A 25,477-nucleotide genomic window follows, 5' to 3' on the forward strand; every position below is an offset into this window, starting at 1 on the left:
TTCCATCGTTTTTTTTTTTTTTTCCTTTTTTATATATAAACTGTTTAGTGTTTCTTTATATTTAAAGAAATTTTTTATTTGTCCCAATCAGGAACATTTGCTGTGCAGACAACCAAACTTCCATTGATGAGCTGAACACCACAAAGTCCAGTCGAAAGAAAACTTCTCTGCTCTTCAAAATAGGACAAAAGTGTCTTCAGCAACACCACCAGAGTTTAAAGCTGCAGAAGAGACCTTCATCTGGTCCCGAGAATCCAGCAGAACATCACCTGTGTTGTGTGGGCCGCTGAAGAGGAGGTACTGCTGGCGCACCACCACCAGATGGCGCCCTGCTTGAAGTGCGGGCTTCAAGCAGGAGAGGGCGTCATAGCAACCGAGAGTGACAGCTGTTACTCGTCATCAGCACCAGCTGTCACTCATCCACATCACCACCACCTTAAAGGCCGGACTGCAACTCCACCTCCCCGCCGAGAAATCAGCTACCTTGGAGGTAATATTCTCTGCTGTATTGAACGCTGACTAATAGTCTGAACTTCTTTGCAGCCGTTTTCCTGTGGTGTTGCCTTATCTGTGGGATTGGCATTTGGTGTGATCAGCGACGGCTTCACTTCACACCCCAACCAGATAAGTGGTTAGACAGGAGCTGCACGACTGCATACTCACACTCACCTGTGCTGTTTCTGTTCTCTGCCAGCAGTGCCAGGTCTGACAGCTGGAGACGGTGACCACCTGGGGACTCAGGACTTGGCGGCTCTGGTGTTCTTCAGATCCGTTGGCGGTGAGGGCCGTGTGGGATCAGGCTCGGTTCTGGACGGGCGTCTCCTATCCTCATTGCCCGTTCTTTTACGCCCTCCCTGTTGTGGGTCTGTGTTCCTACACTTTCACGACAACCTGCTTCTAAATAAAAGGCTCTTTGAACAGCAACTATTTTATTATTTTTAAAAAAGCTGTTTCATTTTATATTTTAACAATAAATGAACAGATCATTAAAATATCCACGAAATCAAAGTCCAAAGACATTTGCACAGGTAGAAGCTCTCCACTTATTGTGCTCAAATTCATATTTTAGAAACGATTTTGTAGAGATCAGTGGTTTCTGCCACTAGTCTTCCGTGTTTTGGCCCGACGCGTCGTTCCTATTGGATAACGCAAAGGTACGTCACAGCTCAGAGTGTCGAAAGTTGGATTGGATTGAACTTTGACTGTGTCAGAAGCATCGGTTTAGCTTGGCTTTTGACGCGACGCATCTGACGCATCTAAAAAGCAAAGCGTCTCACTGAAAATAATGCTTTTTAGACCGATTTTTGACGCATTTGATGCATCTGACGTATTCAGTGTGAAAGGCCCATTATTCTTAATAGGATGCTGTTCATGCTAATTGCTGCTCAACGATGGAATAGTCTGTCTTCATGGCCAAGAAGTGAACCATTCTAGCCCTGCAAGTACTCACAGAATGCAAGCGTGCATGTTGGCAAAGCTTTTGATTCAGTTGTTTGGACTGCTCCCAGGAAGTTCCTGGACAACGTAGACTGAGTTTTTCCCATGTAGAAACTTTTGTTCCTCAGAGATGTGTTCTGGTTCCTACATTGTTCAATGCTGCATGAATTGGATGACCGTTCAACAACTGAGGTGCTTTTATTGGCGAAGAAAGATTTACTAACCTTGAATTTGCAAACAATGTTGCAGAATCAATGGATAAACCTGGTTGCAGCACTTGAGAAGCTGAGTGAAGAATTGCAGTGTCAGGTTTATAATTATCCTGGATCAAGACTAAGATCCAGCCTTTTAATGACTTCCTGGACTCTGAAGTACATCTGTATGTGGTGATGGTGTTAAACTTGTAGAGACATTCACTTATCTTGGCAGTGACATTCATGTCAGACCGCTGAACAGAGGTGTTTGGTGATGTCGACTGCCGCACTCGATTTGATGCTACCCGTCTGTGTCCTTGGACAAGACACATCATCTGCATCATCCAAGTGTACCCATCTTTTAATAGGAACCAGCCTTGGTTGTTGGGAAACTCACCCGTGCCAGATTGGCATCCCATCTATGGAGAGTCGAAGACTCATCCACTTCACACTACCGAATCCGAGGATACGCACCAGCCACAAGGGCCTCTGTGCTTTTATAGCACCTGCTTACTTATTTCTTTATGACATCACAAAGATATACAGATGTGCAGTAACAAGCATTCCACCTCCTTTATTAGTTGACTTACTTAGACTGTCCGAGTTGGTTGTCATTTCATTCTGCTGACTTTGAGAACCCCAACTCTGTGAGGAAATGTTTTTACCCCAAGATGTGGTGGCTCATATGCGTGCTAGGGCTGGGCTTTTGGCTCTTTTCAGAAAGAGGGGAGGCGACCACTAGCACATTCACAAGGCATAACACGCAAATGGCTGCAGCTTGATGTCGATTTGTGAATGAGTAAATCAACAGAAAGTGCTTTAAACCGCATAAAAGGTTCCAAAGATCTTAACAACATTACCTTTCTGAAGGTTTGTTTCAGTCGGCTGTGAGCTGTTCAGCCTGAGATGGATTTTCAATCTGCAAATCAATTTTCTGAACTTCAAGGCTTAGCAACAATAATCAGAGTTCGGGGGTGATTTTTAGATGCTTCTGTGCTTGCTGCGCAGTTCACACATCAGTGACTGATTTGTATGTGAGCGAGGTCATGGAGAAGCAGAGGCGATGCAAACAGCCATTCAGAGTTACTGTCAGGAGGAAGAGCTCAGAGTGGAGCTTGTGGCATGAATGTGAATTTAAAACAAAATCTTTGACAACAAAACTGCTTCTGCAGCAGATTTCAAAGTGTCAAACAACAGAACATGTTTGAACAAATAAAAGAGAGGGTTCACGCCGGGTTTTGGTGAGACAAAAACAAGAGGTGGATGTGAGTGACAGGAAGGAAGGCAGAAAATGGAAGAGGGAGGAAGGAAGGCAGAAAAAATGGAAGCGGGATGAAGGAAGGAAATAATGGAAGAGGAAGGAAGGAAGGAGGAAGGAATGCAGAAAATGGAAGATGGAAGGAAGGAAGGGAATAAATGGAAGCGGGATGAAGGAAGGAAATAAATGGAAGAGGAAGGAAGATGGAAGGAAGGAAGGCAATAAATGGAAGAGGAAGGAAGAAAGCTGGAAGGAAGGAAAGCAGAAAAATCGAAGAGGAAGGAAGGAAGACAGAAAAATGGAGAAGGATGGAATGAAGGCAGAAAAATGGTAGAGGAAGGAAGGATGTGAAAAATGGAGAAGGATGGAAGGAAGGCAGAAAAAGGAAAAGGGATGAAGGAAGGCAGAAAAATGGTTGAGGAAAGGATGTGAAAATGGAGAAGGATGGAAGGAAGGCAGAAAATGGAAAGAGGAAGGAAGGAAGGAAGTGAAAAATGGAGAGAAGGACTGAAGGAAGGCAACAAATGGAAGAGGATGAAGGAAGGCAGAAAAATGGAAGAGGATGGAAGGAAATAAATGGAAGAGAAAGGAAGGAAGGAAGAAAAAGGAAGATGGAAGGAAGAAGGCAGAAATGGTAGAGGAAGGAAGGAAATGAAAAATGGAGAAGGATGGAAGGAAGGAAATGAAAAATGGAGAAGGAAGGAATGAATGGCAGAAATGGAAGAGGAAGGAAGGATGTGAAAAATGGAGAAGGATGGAAGGAAGGAAATGAAAAATGGAGAAGAAGAAGGAATGAAGTGGAAAAATGGAGAAGGATGGAAGGAAGTCAGAAAAAAATGGAAGAGCTTTGAAGGCAATAAATGGAAGAGGAGGGAAGGAAGGGAGAAAAAGAAAGATGAATGAAGGAAGGAAATAAATGGAAGAGGAAGGAAGGAAGGAGAAGAAAAAGGAAGATGGAAGGAAAGAAGGCAGAAAATGGTAGAGGAAGGAGGAAATGAAAAATGGAGAAGGATGGAATGAAGGCAGAAAATGGAAGAGGAAGGAAGGATGTGAAAAATGGAGAAGGATGGAAGGAAGGTAGAAAAATGGAGAAGGAAGGAATGAAGGCAGAAAATGGAAGAGGAAGGAAGGAAGTGAAAAATGGAGAAGGAAGGAATGAAGGCAGAAATGGAAGAGGAAGGAAGGAAATGAAAAATGGAGAAGGAAGGAAGGAAGGTAGGAAAAATGGAGAAGGAAGGAATGAAGGCAGAAAATGGAAGAGGAAGGAAGGAAGTGAAAAATGGAGAAGGATGGAAGGAAGTCAGAAAAATGGCAGAGGAAGGAAGGATGTGAAAAATGGAGAAGAAAGGAATGAATCCAAAAAATGGCAGAGGACGGAAGGAAGGAAGGAAGGAAGAAAAATAGAAGAGGAAGAAAAGATGGAATAAAATGGAAGGGAAAAGAAGGAAAGGATGTGAAAAAGTTCTTAAAAACAGTGAAAGAAGGAAGGAACAGGGGCATTAAATGGAGGAAATGGAATAAAGAAGAAATGAACAGATTCAAAAGAGAATGAAGGAAAGTGTGAAAAGTGAAGAAAAAGGATGGAGGAAGGTAAGACAACTTTGGATTGAAAGAAATAAAAGGAATATTTTATATACATATATACATACATATATATATATATATATATATATATATATATATATATATATATATATATATAGAGAGAGGAGAGAGAGAGGAGAGAGGAGAGGAGATGAGAGAGGAGAGCGAGAGAAGACGATGAGATGGACGAGAGAGAGAGAGAGAAAATGATTAAATCTAGGACAGAAGGAAGAAGAAAGGGAATGAAAATAGAAAAGGCAAACCAAGGATGTACATTAAAGAAATAGTAAAACAGAGGAAAAAAAAAATCATAGAACTGGAAGAAGTGAATAAGGGAAGGAAGAATGAAAGGGGATATATCAAGAAAGGATTAAAAAGACAGAAAGAACAGAAAGGTGGAGGTCAAACAAATGAAAAGAGGAGACAAAGTAAAGAATCAGTGATCAGAGTTATTTCTGAGGATAACAGACTGATATTCATTGACGCTGTGTTTAGTGTTTGTGTCGCAGACGTGAGGATGGAGGGATGATGGAAAAGTGTATTCACCTCCAAATGACCTCAGACTCATCCCTTATATGAACATTGGTTCATTTATTTCTTCCTCTCTTTTTTGCATCCGTCTTGTTTCTTTTGTTGCCGTTTCCTTCTCCTGTGCTCGAGTTGAAAAGTTCAGAGTCTATAGTCGGTTAATGCTGAAGGTTTGACGTCATCGTGTTGGTGTGTGAATCCTCAGAGCCCTGATGCATTGTGGGATCACGTCAAACCCACCAGGTGCAACAGACAACATGTTTCAGAACCAGAGTGTTTAAAATCACTTATCAAAGTGTACTTAAAAAAAAAAACAAAAAAAAACATTGTATTATGTCAAACGAGAGCAGTCCCTGTGGATAAATCTGCTCTGATCTAACTGAAATTCCCCAGAATAAAAATACTTAAAACATATATTTTAGTCAGTTTTATTAATGAAGATATAAAATAAATTATTTAGCTGTTCTTCAGTATTGATGAAATATTGGTGATGATTAGATAGAACTTTATTAATCTCTCGGGAAGACTCCCTCTGGGAAATTGACTTCCAGCAGCATTGTATAGCAGCACACAGGGTAAGAAGCACACAAGTAGAAGAGAAAAAAAAAAAAAAAAAAAATTGCAAAATATAAATACCATAAATGCTCCTTTCTACTATCTTACTGGCTACTATTGTTCCTCTCCTTCCCATCCTCTGTCTTCCTGTTACTCCTCCTCCCCCTGAGTAAGAAGTTGTACAGTCTCATGACCTGAGGGACAAAGGAGTTTTTCAGTCTGTTGGTCCTGCACTTGGGAAGGACCTATAATCTGGCTAAAATCTGTTTAATAATTGGCTTTCCTTAGAGTAATTATTGTTATAATCATTATTTAATCCTGTTGTAGTTCATGATTGTGTTGCAGCACAGTGTCCTTACGTTAGTAAAATTACAGTCTTTATGTCATATGTCGTGTCATTAGCATGGTTCTAGCTTGCTGTTAGGTGTGTATGCTTAAAAAAAAAAAAAAAACATACTTGTGGCGCCTGAGGACCTGAGCAAGAGGAGTGCCTTAAAGCACTGATTCGCGGTGGATTTTATCATTCATGTGTCCTGAAACGTTGCTAACATTACATAACATGATGCTAATGGACTAATGTTAGCATGCATACATGCTAGTGTCACAAAACACAGTGCTAACAGGTGTCATGTAGGGTGATGCTAATGGGCTAATGTTAGCATGAACTGAGTGCTTCCATTGTGAGCAACAGGATTTATAATGTACGTTGAAGAAATACACTTGTGATGTATGAGGATCTGAGCGAGTGGAGCACATTAAAGCAGTGCTTCATGGTGGATTTCACCATTTACATGTCGTGAAAAGTAGCTAGCATCACAAACCATGATGCTAACGGGTGTCGCATAGAGTAATGCTAGTGGGCTAACGTTAGCGTGAGCTGAGTGCCTCCAAAATGAGTAAAGAGATTTATAATGTGCATTAAAAACAAAAACGGTGACAGTTTTGTTGAGAAAACTTACTGCACATTTTCAGGAATTTTTACATGTTGCCTAACAAAATGAAATTTTGAGTTTTTAGCTGGATAGACAAATTAACAGACACACAGATTTGGGCCAAAGATCTTGTATGAAGAACAATAAGTGATTAAATGTGTGACTGACAGACATGCAAACTAGACGTCTGACATAATGACGCGATCACTGAAATAAAATCTCCCACAGTCTGTCACTCAGTCAATACATGAGGCAGCGTTTCTCTCCCACCGTCTCCCTTTGTCTGCTGAAATCTGTCTGTCTTCTGTAAACAGTGATCATCTCTTCATCTCGCTGTCATTCTTTTCTTCTCCATCTGACATTTACCTCCTCGTGATGTGACTCATTGTTCGCTCAGACATTTCCGACCCTGACATTAATTTGCTTTCCTCAGCTTTCCATTTTGGGCTTTTCTTTGACTCCATGAAGTTTGCACAATATATCGAATTAGAACATCATCACATTCTGCAGTGTGTCAATTGGTCGGGTGATGCATCGAGTGTGGCTTGCTGAGCGATTGTCACCTTCCGCTTTCAGCCACCGCCGCTGGCAAGCCCAGTCCCATAAGGGAGCCGAATGTGTAAGTCTCTCCTGCCAGCACATAGTGCATCACTGGACAATCCCTACATAGTCCCTTCCTGTGGTGACATTCATCAAACTCAGGCCCCCACGGCCTCAGGCTAAACTGCGAGTGCCTCAAAATTGGTCTCCCACCAGGCATGCAGTATACCAGGCCCACAGGCGTGTAGCCATGCCCTGATCCCCAAAAACAAACCCCCAGGTGTGTGTAAATAGCACTACTGCCTTTTGTTTGCTTTTTGAGAGTCGCAGGCTAAACGGAGTAAACCCTGACAAAAAAATCCAGAGTGGAACACGTAGGCAGTTCAGACATCGACTTCAACGGTCACTCCTGCAACCAGCCTGGTGTCAGATGTATTGCTCTGGCGTTCATCAGTAAGGTTATCACATGGGCAACCTAGAGCCTCCATACAACTGTCCAAGCAATTTTGCATCATGGATCGCACACTCCTACTTTTGCCTACAGCAAAGCAACAGCACAGAAGATGGCAGTTATGCATTATAAGTCCGATCTAGATTGGTGAAGAGCATTCCACAGGTTGCCTTTTAGTGGGAGGAGTCATTACACTGCACTGATCAAGGATCCTTGACAAGCAGGTTATGAATACATGAGTAATGAAAAAGTAAAAAACAAGTAGAGAACAAAAATGGTAAACAAGCGAGCATCGCACAGGAAAGCTCACCATCGGATGTCCGTGCAAAGTTTTGAGCATGCACAAAACTTTGTGACTGACTCGGCAGACATCAGCTGTAGAAGGGACTTTTGCAGGACAAAAATGAACACAAACTGATATCCAAAGTTCAAATCAGCTACTCATATGCTTCCTTGATAGCACCCCCCCCCCCCCCCCCCCCCCCACACACACACAGGTTGATCAGGTTGTCATTGTGAAATTTACTGTCTGACTGTAGATAAATCATTTCTGACACTCATCAAAGACTAAAATAGAAGGGTGGAGGTGTCATGATTGCCTCAGACTCTAATTTACGGCTCAGAGGTACTCCACGTATGGAGCTGTTAGATGGACTATTGCGCCTAAAGTGTAAAAGTGGTGCTACTCATAATGAATAAAAATTAGAGGATCATATCGGTGATGAATTCTATTTTCAAACTTTATGTTGGGTAGCAGCAGCTGTTAATCCCTAATAAGGTGACCTTTGGTCACAGTGGGAACTTCCACTCTCAACCACAGCTAATCACATAATCACTCTTCATCATTCTTTCATTGTGAGGACTCTGAATGAAGTCATGCATTCATTAGCCCTCAACAGGAGTAAAAGCCAGCACGATTACAGCCATTATCCTAACCTACATCTATCATTAACCCTAGAACCAAGTCTTAACCCTCACACAGGCTTTGAAGACTGCAGGAAGTGTCATCACATGAGGGGTGTGAAACACACACACACATATGCACACAAACACCAGTCCTCACAAACATATTAATAATGGCACCAGTTAAAATACAGGCTGGTCTTCTGGCTTCATGGTGGAGCTAATTAGCTCCCAAAGGAGAAACAATCCTGATATTTAATAACAAGTCACGGAACACGTAGCTTTTCTCATGAGCCAATTACGATCTTTTTGGCATTAACAATCTGCAGGTAAAGTTGATTTAAAATTGATTAAAATTGAAATAAAACTGATTTGAAAAATTGATTTAAAGTAGGTTTAATTCTGTGAATATTAAAGTCTAAATATCCATGTGTGGCCTTATCGAGTAGCATAATGGACACTCTCAAAGATTTGGAGATGTTTAGTGTAGATTTGAAACATGAAATAAATTTGAATATCCTAAAACCCATTTACAATTCTTTACAATTCTTGAGCAACTTCAGTGTTTATAATATTTTCTCCCACTACGTGACACTACTTGATAGCTGATAGTTCATTCAGGGCACTGTCTTGACTGAGATCAGGCTTTCACTGACTTCCTGGACTCAAGCGTCCGATCCGGCGAAAATGTTGAACTTGTATAGACATTCACTTATCTCTGTGGTGACATTCGGGTCTGTGGGTCCTCGGACTTTGAGCTCAAGATAGGTCTGTGAATTGCTTATGGAGTCATGAGGTCTCTGGACAGAGATATTTGCAGGTGAAACTCTTTAGAGTTCTGGTGCTTCCTGCCTTACTGTATGGTTGTGAGACCTGAATACTAATCTACTAGCTAGCAACATAAGGTCTTTGGTGGGTCTCTTTGAAGGATCACTGGGTGATTGACTGTGTTAAATTAACACTTACTCAGTGATGGAACATTTTGGTCATGTGGTGCAGTAAGTAGTAACCTAAGATCAAGGGTGTATTGGCTATTGGGAGTACCAGGATTTTTCCCAGTGGGCCGATCAGTAATGGGCTGATGGCTGCCTGATTTTTTAAATTTTTGCTGCACCTTGCCATGGTAATAACTCTCCCAGCCCAGGGAGCGAGACATGCACTGATGCACAGAGCTCAGCTGCAGCCTGCAGACACAGCAAACGTCCAGTGGCTTGTCTGTCAAAAGAATACCAGACCCAATTGTGGCCCTATGATATGCTCCAGTGGCACAGGAGACCTAGACCCCTTCCCTTTCATATAATCAATAACCTTTAATGATGAGCAATCATGATGAGAGCCAGAAAACACAGCAGAACATGAAAAACAAAGCGTGTCACAAAATGGACAAAAAACAAACAAAAAAAATGGAAAGGCGGTGCAGAAAACCTGAGGGAAAAGGGGACAGAATACTGCTAACAGCAGAAAATTTTCAGAGATGTTTGCTGTGGGGGCCAGCCTGGCAGGGGTGCCTGCGGGTCCCTCTCAAGAGCAGAAGGTGGTGTCAGAGTCGGTGAGGTGGTACAGGAGCAGGAGGGGATTGGTGGTGGCGATGACAGCATGGTGTGGATAAACATGCATTCATATAAATGTTTAGCCTTTCATATATTTGAAAATGCCCCCCCCCCCCCCCCCCCCACTCCCACCCCTTTTCCAGTTGCAGAGATCCTACGGAAGTAAGCACATACTGTGTATTCATCATTTATTTCTCTCAAGGCTCCAAAATATAAAAGGGATATTGTTCAATGTGAGGTGGCAGCTTAGAGGAAAAGGTATAATTGGAACAACAATAGACTCCTCGCCACATTTCCCTCTCTCTCCCTTTGAGACTTCGTTCTGACTGAAACATCGTTTTCATCGGCTGTGCAAAATCTAATCTTCAAAATCTTTAGACCTTTAGATCTGAATGTGTTGCGCACTCAGTGCTCCAGTTTATTGTTGCTCTCTTTATTTTAGAAAACAGATTTGTGTCACACGATTTGACAAAACACAGGGAGTAATTATTTGCTAACAGAGATGAAACATTTATTTCGATGCGTCTCCGGATGAATATTTAACGGCACGTTTCCACCCTTTTCTTCTCATTAGCTCAACACCAAAAGCTTCCAAACGTTTGCACATCCTGCTGGCGATTTTCTCGTTGTGGTGTTTTTATGGAAAACGGTTTTAATGAACATCAGATTCTAGTTGAGCTGAAATAATCAGTCAACACTTTTGATATCGTCTTTTTTTCCCCCAGATTCTGCACTAAGGATATTATGTGTATTATAGATTTGCTGTAATTAACAGTAGAACAGTGGGAAAAAAGAAAAAAAAAGTCCTGTAATTAACTTCATAAACACTAGTGCATATAAAATTTTGGATTCTTATAGATGCAGGTGAGGACTAGTGAAACTCCTATTTTGGTCAATTTTTGCATTTTTTAACATGTGCAATGGTCATAACAATAAAAAATAAAACCTCCACCATTACTAGTTTCCAATTCCACAAATTTTTACCTTGGGAAAAAAAAATTTAAATGTCCAAGTCTTGTTAGAAGTGGCTTTTCATAAGCTAAAACAAAATGTACACCAAATGTGCTTTTCAACATTAAATTCAAATGTCCACAAAATCCACAATCTGGATCAGAGCTGGATCAAACTTTGTCAGGTGATAGTGAGTGCCAGTCTGCACCTCACTTTCAAGAGTTATGAGAGTGACTGGGGCATGTTTGATTAAGATTTAATATAAAATATATATTAAATGGGGGTTTTGGTGTTAAATTTAACTGACCACAAAATCTGTAATCTGGATTAGATCAGGTTCAAATTTTATCTGTCAATAAAGGATACCATCCCACACAACACCCTCAAATAAGAAAGAAATTTGATCTTTTTTGACAGAGTTATGACTTTTTGAAAATTTGTTCAATGTAAAAGATGTAAAAAGATTTTTCCCGACTTTGTCCTTTGACCTATGACCTTGAAAATTGTATCAGTTCTTGTCTATCAAGACATGAATCTTCAGTAAAAATTTCATAACAATATATGAATTTAGAGTTTGTCGCCTGATGGGCGCTCGTTAAGTAGCTAGCTTAAGGTTACTTGGCATTATTGTGCACAATTTTTAATGATAAATTCTAAAACACTGGGAAACCAGACACTGTCACTATGAATGTTTCCTTCAACCTTGATGGAACGAAAGTTTGATTGATGCATTTCGGCAAAACATGTTTCACAATGATGTTCCTGTATTACTCGCTAGCATGCTAACATCTCACTAAGATATCTTGTTAATCACCTCAGGGGTGTTACATGGTTATAAAAACAACATTTTTAGATTTAAAAGTGTTTATTTCTCACTAACTTTTAAAAAATAAGAGACAAACGCCAAACAGATTTATACAGAAATGCACTTGTCTGATCCGCCATATTGGATTTTTATTTATTTATTTTCCTTTTTTTTTTGAGCAACAGACCATAATTGTGTGGATAATGTCAATACTAATTACAAAATGTGCTTGGAATAATATTCCAGCATAGCTGAGAGAATTGTCATTCATAACCCATGATCTGGTACTTTGACTGTGTTTTTTTTTTTTTAAATCATTGTGAAAATTAAAATATTTCCCAAGCTGCGCTGTCTGCTGAGCCAGAAACCACTTTAGTAATTTGCGTGATGTGACCCTTAAAACTGCAGTAGAATCATGAAACATAAAAAGCAGAAGATGAACACCACTGCGTGCCAGAGATATGAACAGGCCAGAGGTAAAATTCACAGATTTGTTTTTGTATTTTTTTCTTGCAGACGCTGAAGCTCGATGCCTGTTATGTTGCATGCTGAATCTCAAAAAAAGCAAAAAGACACCCACGGCTCTGGGGAGAGATTTTCTACCATTGCTATGCATGTATTCCCTTTTTTGTCTCATTCCTCCTATGCTTTATGACTAAAATTGTACTTTTTCTTAAAGATATCTAATTGGAATGCAGCAATTTTAAGAATTCACTATACTGGGAAGAATGGAAGCCCATTTACACCATCTGACAGGAAAATAAAATACAATATTGAGTACAATATGGGAAGTAAGAGATCAAGAATGCCTTTTTTTCCATTTGCAGAGTAGACCAAAGATTTGGAATATTTTGTTCCTGGCTGACGCAGAGACACAGGTTCATGCTTTTATTTCATTTGGAACTGATTACTGTCATATCTTGTTTTCTGGATTGCCACAAACTATCATTAGAAATCTTTGATTGGTTCAAAAATGCTGCTGCTGGACCAGGAGAAGAAAATTTCACCATATTACTCCAGTTTTGGCCTCACTTCAGTGGCTTCCTGTTAATGTGAGGCCAGATTTTAAAGGTTATGTTATTAACATATAAAATTTAAAATGAACAAGCATCATCTTATCTGGCAGGTCTCATTAAACCTTACGTACCGCCCGGTGCTCTGTGTTCTCAGAATGTAGGATTACTGTGTGTTCATAAGATAAAGAAATCTACACTTATTCAAACCATGTACATTTTCTGCCACCTGACATTAAATGGTCTAATTCTGTATAATTATGAGTAATGCATTATCTTATTTGTCACATTACCCAAAGGGCACGATTCAGTCTCTTGTATTCTAATGGGTGTTTTTGTCTATTTGTTTTGAAAACTATCTCCTAAACAGAATGCCAGATAAAAATGTGTCAAGTCTGGTCCATCCACCATACTACAGGGTCCTGGATGGCAACCACCCAGGTAGGTGACAGTCCATCCCTACCTCTCCAAAGTAACCGTCTATCGTCGATCACTGGTTAGCATCGATGTCTCACAACCATTAAGTAATATGGGAAGAACCAGGACACTTGGATCTTCATTATCCTGCAAAGGTACCAGTTTTGCCAAACATATCATGAACCCATAGGACCCATGGACAGTGTATCTCCATCTTAAAGGCCAAGGACCCAGAGACATGAATGTTACAACTGAAATATGTGAATATCTCTAAAATGTCTGATAGCTGAGTCCAGGAGGTCATTGAAAGTTTAGATTTTAGTCTTTATCCAGAACATATGTAAACCCTTGCACTCTGATTCCTCACTCAGTTTTTCAGGTGCTGCAATCAGAATATTAAGATTCTGCAAAGATCACAACATTGTCCATAAAGGCAAGTTTAGAGAATCTTTCCTCACCATTAAAGGCACATAAGATACCAGTATCCATAATCCAACACCCGGTCAGTCCTCATACTGAACAGTGCAGGAGCCAGAACACATCCCTGAGGAACACCGGAATTTATTGGGACAAAGTCAGAGACTCTGTGCCTGCTCTGTACAATGTTCACAGTACTTGTGAATAAGATGGATATGATTTCCAGCAACCACTTGGAATATCATGAATTCACAACATGTCCGAGAAAGCAACCCAGTCAACCGCCTCAAACGTTTATGGCTTGTATATCTCTGTATGTTGTGATTTTGTATATTTATTAGAAAACAAAAAATGAAGTTTTAAAATGTTAGGCGGTGAATACTTCTGCTGAAATAGATTTCCACAGAAAAAGTGTTTTCGAATCATCAAGGTATAAAACTGTCATGATGTATTTCGTACTGCAGATAATGATTAGTTGTATTTTTGATTAGCTCATACGCGAGGAAGGTTTTGGTGGGGGTTTTTTTATGCAAATTTGCAGTTGAGTGCTTTGTGGAATGCTTAGGTCACTTTAATGCAAACTTAATCTTAATGCACTGAACTGAGATGAACAGTTGCCTGGAAGGTAAAACATTAATCTAAAAGCATGCGGTTGGCTTTGGGGTAAAAATGTAAAATATACACCGTTTGTAGTTAATGGGCTAAAGCATGAAAACCCTTTGGTACAGTGATTTTATTAAAAGATTTTCCCTAAAGGCATTTTGCAACTTAACCCATTTTCATAAGTTTGTCTGTATGTGTGTTGGATCTGATCCTTCTATAGTTATGAGGACCAGTTTAACTAAAGGACACTAATCTGCATGAATAAACAAGATAAATTTCCTGAATATCTGTCCATGTGAGTGCCGCATTCACCACAATTTGGAACTAAGTTAGCACTCTGAATTGTGTCTTGCGCTAACTTTGCGCTACATTCGACTTGAATATTTGTTTTGTACATTATTAAAGTTCTAGTTGTGTGTTACAGTTGTCTGCTTTTTCTGGTACTTTTTAATCTTATAACATCTGAGAACAGCTAATAAAAACATTTACTGTAGTGAATGTTAGCTAATTAGTCAGCTAACACTTACTTCAGTGAGTGTTAGCTAGTTAGTTAGCTAGGTTAGCTTACAGGCATTTACTGCTTTGTCATGCGTGGTCGTTATGGCAGCGAGCAAAAGTCATAAATAGTGACGATGTGCTTCTAGTATCACACACTTTTGCATAAAAATTTACTTTTCTTACTTTTCATAAAGTGGCAGCAGCCTTGAGATAGCGCATCATCGTTGAGATTAGCCGGGCGCTCCGAATACAAAATATGAACATGAGTTTGGATCAAACAGTGTTGTGCAAATTTAATGTGGGGGGTCGATGATTTTGAAGCTGAAATGTGACACCTGCTCCATAAGCACGATTACCTGAGATGTTTCAGCTCATTACACACTAATGCACACGCGTGCACACATAATGCATCACTGTGACCCAGTTTTTAGGCAGTGTCTCAGGATGCCGCCGTTCTCTTTTGAGATCCAGATTCGGTGTCTCGCAGTCTGAGTGAGACCAACACAACCAGCTTCACGGGGTATGTTTGTTCTCCGCTCAAACTGTATTTTATGTGCAAAACAATCGCGTCCATTGAAGCCGTCGTGTGTAAGGTGTGGTCAAATGAGCCGATGTTTGGCAGCACTGCGTTCGAACCTTTGGGTTACGTAACTGTGACATCATCGCTCCAGTTTGCCTTCAAGGTGTTCATTTAAACAGAAGCAAAGAAAGACAAGTGCACATGGACCTGGTACGACACAAACAGATACTATCATCCTCACACAATCGTTACACACAAATACACACAACACTGATGTTGGACAAAACCACACACACACACACAGACTCACACATACACACAGTGATACGCACACAAAATGAGGTACATGCACAGTGACACACAGAGTGACACACAGTGATGCACACAGTGATACTCACACATACACAGTGACACACAAACATACACACAGAGACGCACACAGTGATACTCACACATACACAGTGATACTCACACATACACAGTGACACACAAACATACACACAGAGACGCACACAGTGATACTCACACATACACAGTGACACACAAACATACACACAGAGACGCACACAGTAATACTCACACATACACAGTGACACACAAACATACACACAGAGACGCACACAGTGATACTCACACATACACAGTGACACACAAACATACACACAGAGACGCACACAGTGATACTCACACATACACAGTGACACACAAACATACACACAGAGACGCACACAGTGATACTCACACATACACAGTGACACACAAACATACACACAGAGACGCACACAGTGATACTCACACATACACAGTGACACACAAACATACACACAGAGACGCACACAGTGCCGCACAAACACACAGTGCCACACAAACATACACACAGAGACGCACACAGTGCCGCACAAACACACAGTGACACACAAACATACACACAGAGACGCACACAGTGCCGCACAAACACACAGTGACACACACAGTGCCACACAAACACACAGTGACACACAAACATACACACAGAGACGCACACAGTGCCACACAAACACACACACAGAGACGCACACAGTGCCACACAAACACACAGAGACGCACACAGTGCCACACAAACACACAGTGACACACAAACATACAGTGCCACACAAACACACACACAGAGACGCACACAGTGCCACACAAACACACAGTGACACACAAACACACGGTGCCACACAAACACACAAACACACAGTGCCACACAAACACACAGTGACACACAAACACACAGATAGAGATGCACACAGTGACACACAAACACACAGTGACACACAAACATACAGATAGAGATGCACACAGTGACACACAAACACACAGTGACACACAAACATACAGATAGAGATGCACACAGTGACACACAAACACACAGTGACACACAAACATACAGATAGAGATGCACACAGTGACACACAAACACACAGATAGAGATGCACACAGTGACACATAAACACACAGTGACACACAAACATACAGATAGAGATGCACACAGTGACACACAAACACACAGTGACACACAAACATACAGATAGAGATGCACACAGTGACACACAAACACACAATGATGCACACAGATGCACACAGTGACACACAAATATACACAGAGATGCACACAGTGACGCACACAGTGACACACAAACATACACACAGTGATACACAGAGATGCACACAGTGACGCACACAGTGACACACAAACATACACACAGTGACGCACACAGTGACACACAAACATACACACAGTGATACACAAACACACAGTGACACACAAATATACACAGAGATGCACAGTGACACACAAACATACACACAGTGATACACAAACACACAGTGACACACAAACATACACAGAGATGCACAGTGACACACAAACATACACACAGTGATACACAAACACACAGTGACACACAAACATACACAGAGATGCACAGTGACACACAAACATACACACAGTGATACACAAACACACAGTGACACACAAACATACACACAGTGATACACAAACACACAGTGACACACAAACATACACATAGTGATGCACACAGTGACACACAAACACACACAGTGATGCACACAGTGACACACAAACACACACAGTGATGCACACAGTGACACACAAACACACACAGTGATACACAAACACACAAACATACACATAGTGATGCACACAGTGACACAAACATACAGTGACACACAAACACACAGTGACACACAAACATACACATAGTGATGCACACAGTGACACACAAACACACAGTGACGCACACAAACATACAGATAGAGATGCACACAGTGACACACAAACACACAGTGACGCACACAAACATACAGATAGAGATGCACACAGTGACACACAAACACACGATGCACACAGATGCACACAGTGACACACAAACACACAGTGATGCACACAGTGACACACAGTGACACACAAACATACACACAGTGATACACAAACACACAGTGACACACAAATATACACAGAGATGCACAGTGACACACAAACATACACACAGTGATACACAAACACAGTGACACACAAACATACAGATAGAGATGCACACAGTGACACACAAACACACAGTGACACACAAACATACAGATAGAGATGCACACAGTGACACACAGTGACACACAAACATACAGATAGAGATGCACACAGTGACACACAGTGACACACAGTGACACACAAACATACAGATAGAGATGCACACAGTGACACACAGTGACACACAGTGACACACAAACATACAGATAGAGATGCACACAGTGACACACAAACACATAGTGACACACAAACATACAGATAGAGATGCACACAGTGACACACAAACATACACATAGTGACGCACAAACATACAGATAGTGATGCACACAGTGACACACAAACATACAGTGACACACAAACATACAGATAGTGATGCACACAGTGACACACAAACATACACATAGTGATGCACACAGTGACACACAAACATACAGTGACACACAAACATACAGATAGAGATGCACACAGTGACACACAAACACACAGTGACACACAAACACACAGTGACACACAAACACACAGTGACACACAAACACACAGTGACACACAAACACACAGTGACACACAAACATACAGATAGTGATGCACACAGTGACACAAACATACACATAGTGATGCACAAACACACAGTGACACACAAACATACAGATAGTGATGCACACAGTGACACAAACATACACATAGTGATGCACAAACACACAGTGACACACAAACACACAGTGACACACAAACACACAGTGACACACAAACATACAGATAGAGATGCACACAGTGACACAAACATACACATAGTGATGCACACAGTGACACAAACATACACATAGTGATGCACACAGTGACACACAAACACACACAGTGAGACATATTGCACAGTGACACACAGACATACACACAGTGTGGTTTGAAACATCAAAAATACATCACCAACAAACAACTTCAAGGGGCAGAAAGAGGGAATGAAGAAAAAAGGAATAAACCAGAGAGAAAAGAAAGACAGAGAAGGAATAAGTCAGAAAAAGAGGAAATACAGAATCAATAAATGGACTGTGGACATGACCTCAAGGTCAGAGGTCACCTGAACTGTGCTTGTTTGGGTGTCTGTGTGAGTGTGAGCATTCGTGTTTCAGTTTACAGGTGAATATTTTGCCGTTTTTCAGTGAGCTGAAGGTTCAGTGAAACTCACTCGAAAGATTTGGCAGAGATTTACAGAGAGAGGTTTAGAGATTTAGACAGAGAGAGAGATTCATTTCAACTGTCATAAGTCATTACGGAGAACAAAACTAATTATCTGCCTCCATCTAGTGGTCAAAAATAAAATTGAACGCAGGCAGCTCCAAAACAGAGCGACTTAAATCTCCTCTCAAGCTTAAATTAGTTTGTCCAGTAATAACGGATTTTATTATATTTATGATCTCGTAAATTCTGCTGTTGTTTTGTTCCGCTGCTTTCAGCATTTAGACTTGGCGATACTTTGTGACCTAAACGAGATGCCGTCTCCTCATACTTTTGATCCCGCCTCCCCTGCTTATTTTGACATCTTGATTGGCTTACACGCCAGTCTTTCACGTAAACCAGGAAGCAGATATCCAGGTAAAAAAAAAAAACAAACCAATCGTGTGCTGTTCTGTTTGTTTTTCGTTTGTAACAAAAATATGAAAAGAATTTTATACAGTAAACGAAAGCAGACTCTCGGTTTTAGTTTCCCGTTAGCTGATAAAGAGGAGTCCAGTGTTGGTGAGCATGTAAACAACGTGACAATAACATAACTATTACAGCGAGTTAATATTGATGTTAGTGTCAAACACAGAATAACTGGGCGGGAACATATGAACTGATAAATGAACAGATGACCACAAGTAATTGGACAAACCCAATATATTTAGTTATTCTCACAAATAAGCACTTTTACAGACAGTTTTCTTCAGATAAGTCAGGAGATGACTATACGAACATTTCACAATCACTGAATGGTCCAACTGGATACAGATTGAATGATCTGTCGATTATTTTCTCAATTAATCAACTAGATGTTTGACCCATTAAATTAAATGTTGATCAGTGTCTCCCAAAACCCAAGACGACATCCTCAAATGTCTTGTTTTGTCCTCGGCCAAAAGATATTCAGTTTACTGTCTGAAAAACGGTGAATCAGATAGGAAAATCATTGGCGATTAATTTAATAATCATCAGTTAATTGATTATTGGTTGCACCGCTGCACCTAAACAGCTTCTGTGGCTGTGATTGGCGAAAATCTGCTGCATCGCCAGTTCAACGGTTTTGTCGTAGAATGAAACAGAACATATGAAATACAGTTTCAAGTCTCCCATCCGCCTTCTGTCAATATGCGATTGACATCTTACACCTTGTTCTTAAGGGAATCCTTTTCTTTTGTACTCTGCCACAAAGCTGCAGAACTTATTTCCAGTATCTGGCATGAGTGCAAAGCAAACTCGACTACTGTTATTAGCAATAGTTGTTGTAGTAATAGCTGTAGCTACTGTGGTAATAATTTAAAATTTGGGTGCTAATGCACAGCTAACTCAATCACTGTTGTAGTAAATGTTACGAATGCCTGTTTTGTTTTGCTTTTTAACTCTTCAATAATCTGCAGGCAGCATGATGTAACATAATACGGGGAGGTGATGGTCTAGTGGTTAAGCATTGGGCTTGAGACCAGAAGATCATCAGTTCAAACCCCAGCCTGACAGGAAAAGCACTAAGGGTCTCTGATCAATGTCCTTACTCCCCAGGTTGCTACTGGTCTGTAGTGAGTGCCTTGCATGGCACCACCCTGATATCAGAGTTTGTGTGTGTCTGTGTGAATGTGAGGCATCATTGTAATACTTACTGTGCATATTCAGGAAATTTTACATTCTGACTGACAAAAAATTACAATCTAGCTATGTGGGATTTTGGGGTTTTCAGCAAACAGGCATCTACTAATATAAGCAACTGGTTGGTAGGTTGGTTGTAGGTTGGCAGCCTGGACTCAAGGTTCTTGAAATGAAGCAATAGCTCCATCTGTTGGATATTTACCATTAATGTAAGTAGAATCGAATTTCACCAAGAGTTCGAGTATGTTATATAACAGACACAGATATTTGGGCCTTAGAGAACTGATATTGATATATATTTGATGATGGAAACAAGCTGTATCGCCTCAATTTTTTTTAAAACAACCAAGAACAGTAAACCAAATAACTGCCATGGTAACAACAACTTTGTATCCCAGTCACTTTAAAATATTGTTGTCATTTGTGATCTGACTGAATCGATAAACTGTCTCACTTTGTGATTCAGCAGATGACATTCGGATCATGCTGACTCTGAGAGAACATGCTGCCTTCACGGTGGACTGTGTGAAAATGTTGACCAGGCAGAGCAGCACTCTCGATGGACTTCCAGCAGCTGATCAGAGCGGCAGGACCATCAAAGTGGAGTTTAAAGCAGAAGAGGTGCATTTGGAGGAAGACAGATCCTCTACACATGGACTGATGAAAGTCCTTCCAATACAGTGTCAGAGAGATATTGTTGATGAATGCTCCCTGGTGGAGAGCTTGAAAGCAGCAGCAAAATGTGATGAATCCCAAACTGATGAACTACGCGCCCTGCAGCTGAATCGTGCAGCTACTGACCAAAAGCTCTTCATGTTTCAGAATGATGACACCATGCATGACAAGGTGTGGCGCATGCAGAATGATGGAGAAACCTCCACGTTTGGGTATGATTCAGCAGACAAATGTGATCCTGGCAGCAGCGTTATGACATCAGAGCAACGCAAAACTGGAGCTGAGACACAGGAGGAAGCTGGAGATGTCAAAGCTGCTGAACCTGCAACTGGAGGTGTGTGTTATTTTTAACAACCTGCAATGAAGTATGTGGATATACCGCCGCCGCGTGCTAACAGAAGCACTGTAAGGTTTGATCAAACCTTAGCGATCCTACAGCAAATCACTGAATCTCAAAAAGGGGTCAACATAGGGCACACTGACAAACCTACAAAATAGACTAACAGTAGCTTCACACAGTGTGGACGAGCTAATGGTTACTTCACACGCGGACTGGATGAGCCATTAGTAGCTTCACACACACAGAGCATACAAGCTAATATTAGCTTCTCACACAAAATGGATGAGCTAATGGTTGCTTCATATGCAGAGTGGAGGAGCTAACGCAGCTCCATATGTAGCGTAGATATGCTAACAGCAGCTTCACACACAGATCGGAGGAGCTAATGGTTCTTTCAAACGCGGGCAGGACTTTTAAGCATAACTGTAAACAAACAAAAAGCAACAACAACTACAACAAAAAGCATCATGCTCCAGCAGTGGTGAAAAGTTAGCTTCGATAACCACTAATCCGCAAACCGAGAAGAAACCGAGACTTTTATAATGCTAAACCAATAAACCGCTAAAAAAAATTTACCGGAAGTTACAGCTAACCACTAACTTTTAGTGTTGACTCGGTAGACTGTTGGCCACTGATAAGCCAGTGTCGGGTTTAAGCACTGCAGGGGCTTCTGAGTAAATTCAAAGGCGATCACAAACCCAAAACGCACAACAAGCCAGAGCTTTTGTCTTTATGCAACCTGCCAGCTGCTGCAAAAAAGTGTCATTTACTTTCCACACACAACAAGACAAACGGTGGCAGAAGACATCAAATGCAAGGCACTTTTCACTTATGGTCACAGCATAACTCTTCACCAAACTAACTAACTAACTGCTTCCTTCTGCTGGGGGAAGGCTGAGCTTCCCACAGCGGTCTGACTGTTGCAAGACACATAACAGAGAGGAACTAACATGTATGATTTTGACCGTTTTTAACCGTTAACGTTTACTTACTATGCCAGCAAAAAAAACATCTTAGCGGACTGAAAGTTAACGGAACTAAATTTGGCAGAAGCTAACTGGTCTGCTGATGGTTTTCAAAGTTAGCTGAAAAGCTGATCCGCTTATGATAAAGTTAGTTTTGCTAATTAGCAGTTAGCAGAACCGTGCTCACCACTGTGCTCCAGTACAGAAAGTCAAAGTGACTGAGGCCTCTTATGGTACAAAATCCGACCAGTTTGTCCTCATAACCTGTTTAGAGAAGTCGCATCATCTTATGGTACATGTAAAATTCTTGAATGTTGAATGGTTGAAGTTCTGTCACTCCACTTTATTGAACGTCAACTTCAGTACAAACCTTATGAATAAATACTGTGAATACATAAAAATGCACGTCAATCATTCACTGTTTTTCTCTCCATTTCTCTCCTCCACTCTTTGGCCTCTTTTTGAATAGTTGTCCTGCCTGATGTGGGTTCAACTATTGGTAATGTAGCAGAGAAGAATTTGGATGAAGATGCTTCCAAACCCACACACCTCCCCTGTGAGCGTTGTGGGAAAAGCTTTTTACGGAGGAGCAGTCTGCTCCGACACAAGCGTTATCACTGCTGCAGTGGTGCGGAGGATTCTGTCGACCTGTCGTACACATGCAACATTTGTAGCCTGATGTTTCGGACGGAGCGGCACTTGAAGCTGCATGCGTGCTGCGACAACGGGCAGCAATCTGAACAGAAGGAGCGAATAAGGCAGCACGCCTGCACGCAGTGCAATAAAGGCTTCTATCAGTTTTCCACGCTTCAGCAGCACCTCATCATTCACTCAGGAGAGAAACCGTACAGCTGCAAGGTGTGTGGGAAGACGTTTGGGAGGGAAGGCACTTTGAAAGAGCATCAGGTCACTCACAGCGGGGAGAAACCATTTCATTGTGAGCACTGTGGCAAGCGCTGTGCCCGAAAGGGAGACCTAAAAATTCATCTGCTCAGCCACTCTGAAGAGAGACCATACAGCTGCTCCTTTTGTTCAAGCAAGTGGCCAAACTGAAGCAGCATGAGCGCATCCACACGGGGGAGAAACCATATGAGTGCCAGCTGTGTCAGAAGCAGTTTGGCCTCCAGATGTCACTGGTGAGTCATCAGTACAGCCACACGGGGGAGAAACCATTCAAGTGTGCTTTGTGTCAAAGGTGCTTCAGCAACAGGCAGCAACCTCAGAAAGCACCAGAGGATCCACTCCGGGGAGAAACCATTCCATTGCTCACACTGTGATAGACGTTTCCGCCTCCAGCAACACGTGACTGTGCACGAGCGCAGTCACACAGGGGAGAAACCATACAAGTGCGACACGTGGTAAAAGTTTCAGTCAGACTAAAGCTTTAAAACTACACCAGTCTGTTCACAAGGTGAAGAAACCACTGCAGTGCCTTGTGTGTGGGGTCAGCTTCCCAGGTTTATCAGAGCCGCCTGATCACAAGTGTGGCCAGACTGCGGAGAAACCATACCACTGTCCACAGTGTGGTAAAAGCTTTCTGAATTTAAACATTGGCTGGTTCACTCAGGAGAGAAACCATACAAATGCGGTGACTGCGGGAAGCAGTTCAATGACAAGAGTAACCTGTCCAAACATATACGAATCCACACGGGTGTCAAACCGTTCCAGTGTGAACACTGTATGAAGCGCTTCAGACTCTACCAGCATATGTCACAACATAGATTAACACACAACAAATGTGAAAGAAGTCTTATTTCAGATCAGACAGAATCTCTATAATAAAGATAGACGTGTGTGTACATACATATGTACAAGTCTTACTTCACAGGATTCAATGTTGAAACAATTATTTCAGTAACATTGTCTTGCAAACCTAAGTGTGTTGTTACTGACATTCTCCTATAAGCAACTATTAATAAAACCAACAACTCAGAATTGCAGTAGCGTTGATGCGCTTCAATAATTCTCAAAAATCTCAGAAAATTTTATATTTGAAAGATGTAACAACGGTGTAATTATTTGGAAGTTGCTGTAACCAAAAGGTGTTAAGATTATATTTGGACTTTTTTCCTTTTTCAGTGAAATAAAACTATTGAAGCCTGATAGTGGAAAATGTAAATGGTATTTGATACAGTTTTTTTTATTTTTTTATTTGGCCTCTTTAAATTTAAATTGGCCTCTACTGGTGGTTGGCTCTCACTGCGGTATTGTATCACTTCCTGTTCCGGAGTACAGCGGTGTTTTGCTGTATCTGTTAGCTGTTTAATCTGCGCAGTTAGATTGATCTAGTTAACTAGATAACGATTTGTTTCACAGTGTAATCTTCACGTGCCTTAACTAAAGCACTCCCTCTGCTGAATCACCTCTATATTATTTACACATTATTCACTTTGTGTGTTTTTAGGAATCCGCTAGCTTAGCGCAGCTACTAGCGCTTAGCTGATTTAGCATGGCAGCTTCTCCTGTCTCTCCCGCACTTTTCTGCTCTGGGTGTGAAATGTTTAGTTATTCCTCGGCCTCCTTTAGCAGTAATGGTACTTGTAATAAGTGTAGCTTATTCGTAGCTTTGGAGGCCAGGCTGGGCGAACTGGAGACTCGGCTCCGCACCGTGGAAAATTCTACAGCTAGGCAGGCCCCTGTAGTCGGTGCGGACCAAGGTAGCTTAGCCGCCGTTAGTTCCCTTCCAGCAGATCCTGAGCAGCCGGGAAAGCAGGCTGACTGGGTGACTGTGAGGAGGAAGCATAGCCCTAAACAGAAGCCCTGTGTACACCGCCAACCCGTTCACATTTCTAACCATTTTTCCCCACTCGGCGACACACCCGCCGAGGATCAAACTCTGGTTATTGGCGACTCTGTTTTGAGAAATGTGAAGTTAGCGACACCAGCAACCATAGTCAGTTGTCTTCCGGGGGCCAGAGCAGGCGACATTGAAGGAAA

The 25,477-nt window shown here is 41.4% G+C and overlaps 1 protein-coding gene across 2 annotated transcripts; it reads left to right on the plus strand.

The window, feature by feature from the left end:
* Positions 1-19,331: 19,331 nt before the first annotated feature.
* On the plus strand, positions 19,332-24,546 carry LOC117505482 (zinc finger protein 551-like). Of its 2 annotated transcripts, none has more exons than XM_034165149.1 (3): positions 19,332-19,459; positions 21,027-21,569; positions 23,010-24,546. In XM_034165149.1, the coding sequence occupies exons 1-3, from the start codon at positions 19,378-19,380 to the stop codon at positions 23,591-23,593; spliced, it is 1,209 nt and encodes a 402-aa protein (XP_034021040.1). In that variant the 5' UTR covers positions 19,332-19,377; the 3' UTR covers positions 23,594-24,546. The 2 variants fall into 2 exon arrangements, with proteins under 2 accessions (XP_034021040.1, XP_034021041.1); XM_034165150.1 differs by having other exon boundaries at positions 19,377-19,459; positions 21,030-21,569.
* Positions 24,547-25,477: the final 931 nt, after the last annotated feature.

Source organism: Thalassophryne amazonica, chromosome 23, assembly GCF_902500255.1.
Source record: "Thalassophryne amazonica chromosome 23, fThaAma1.1, whole genome shotgun sequence".
Classification (NCBI taxonomy): domain Eukaryota; kingdom Metazoa; phylum Chordata; class Actinopteri; order Batrachoidiformes; family Batrachoididae; genus Thalassophryne; species Thalassophryne amazonica.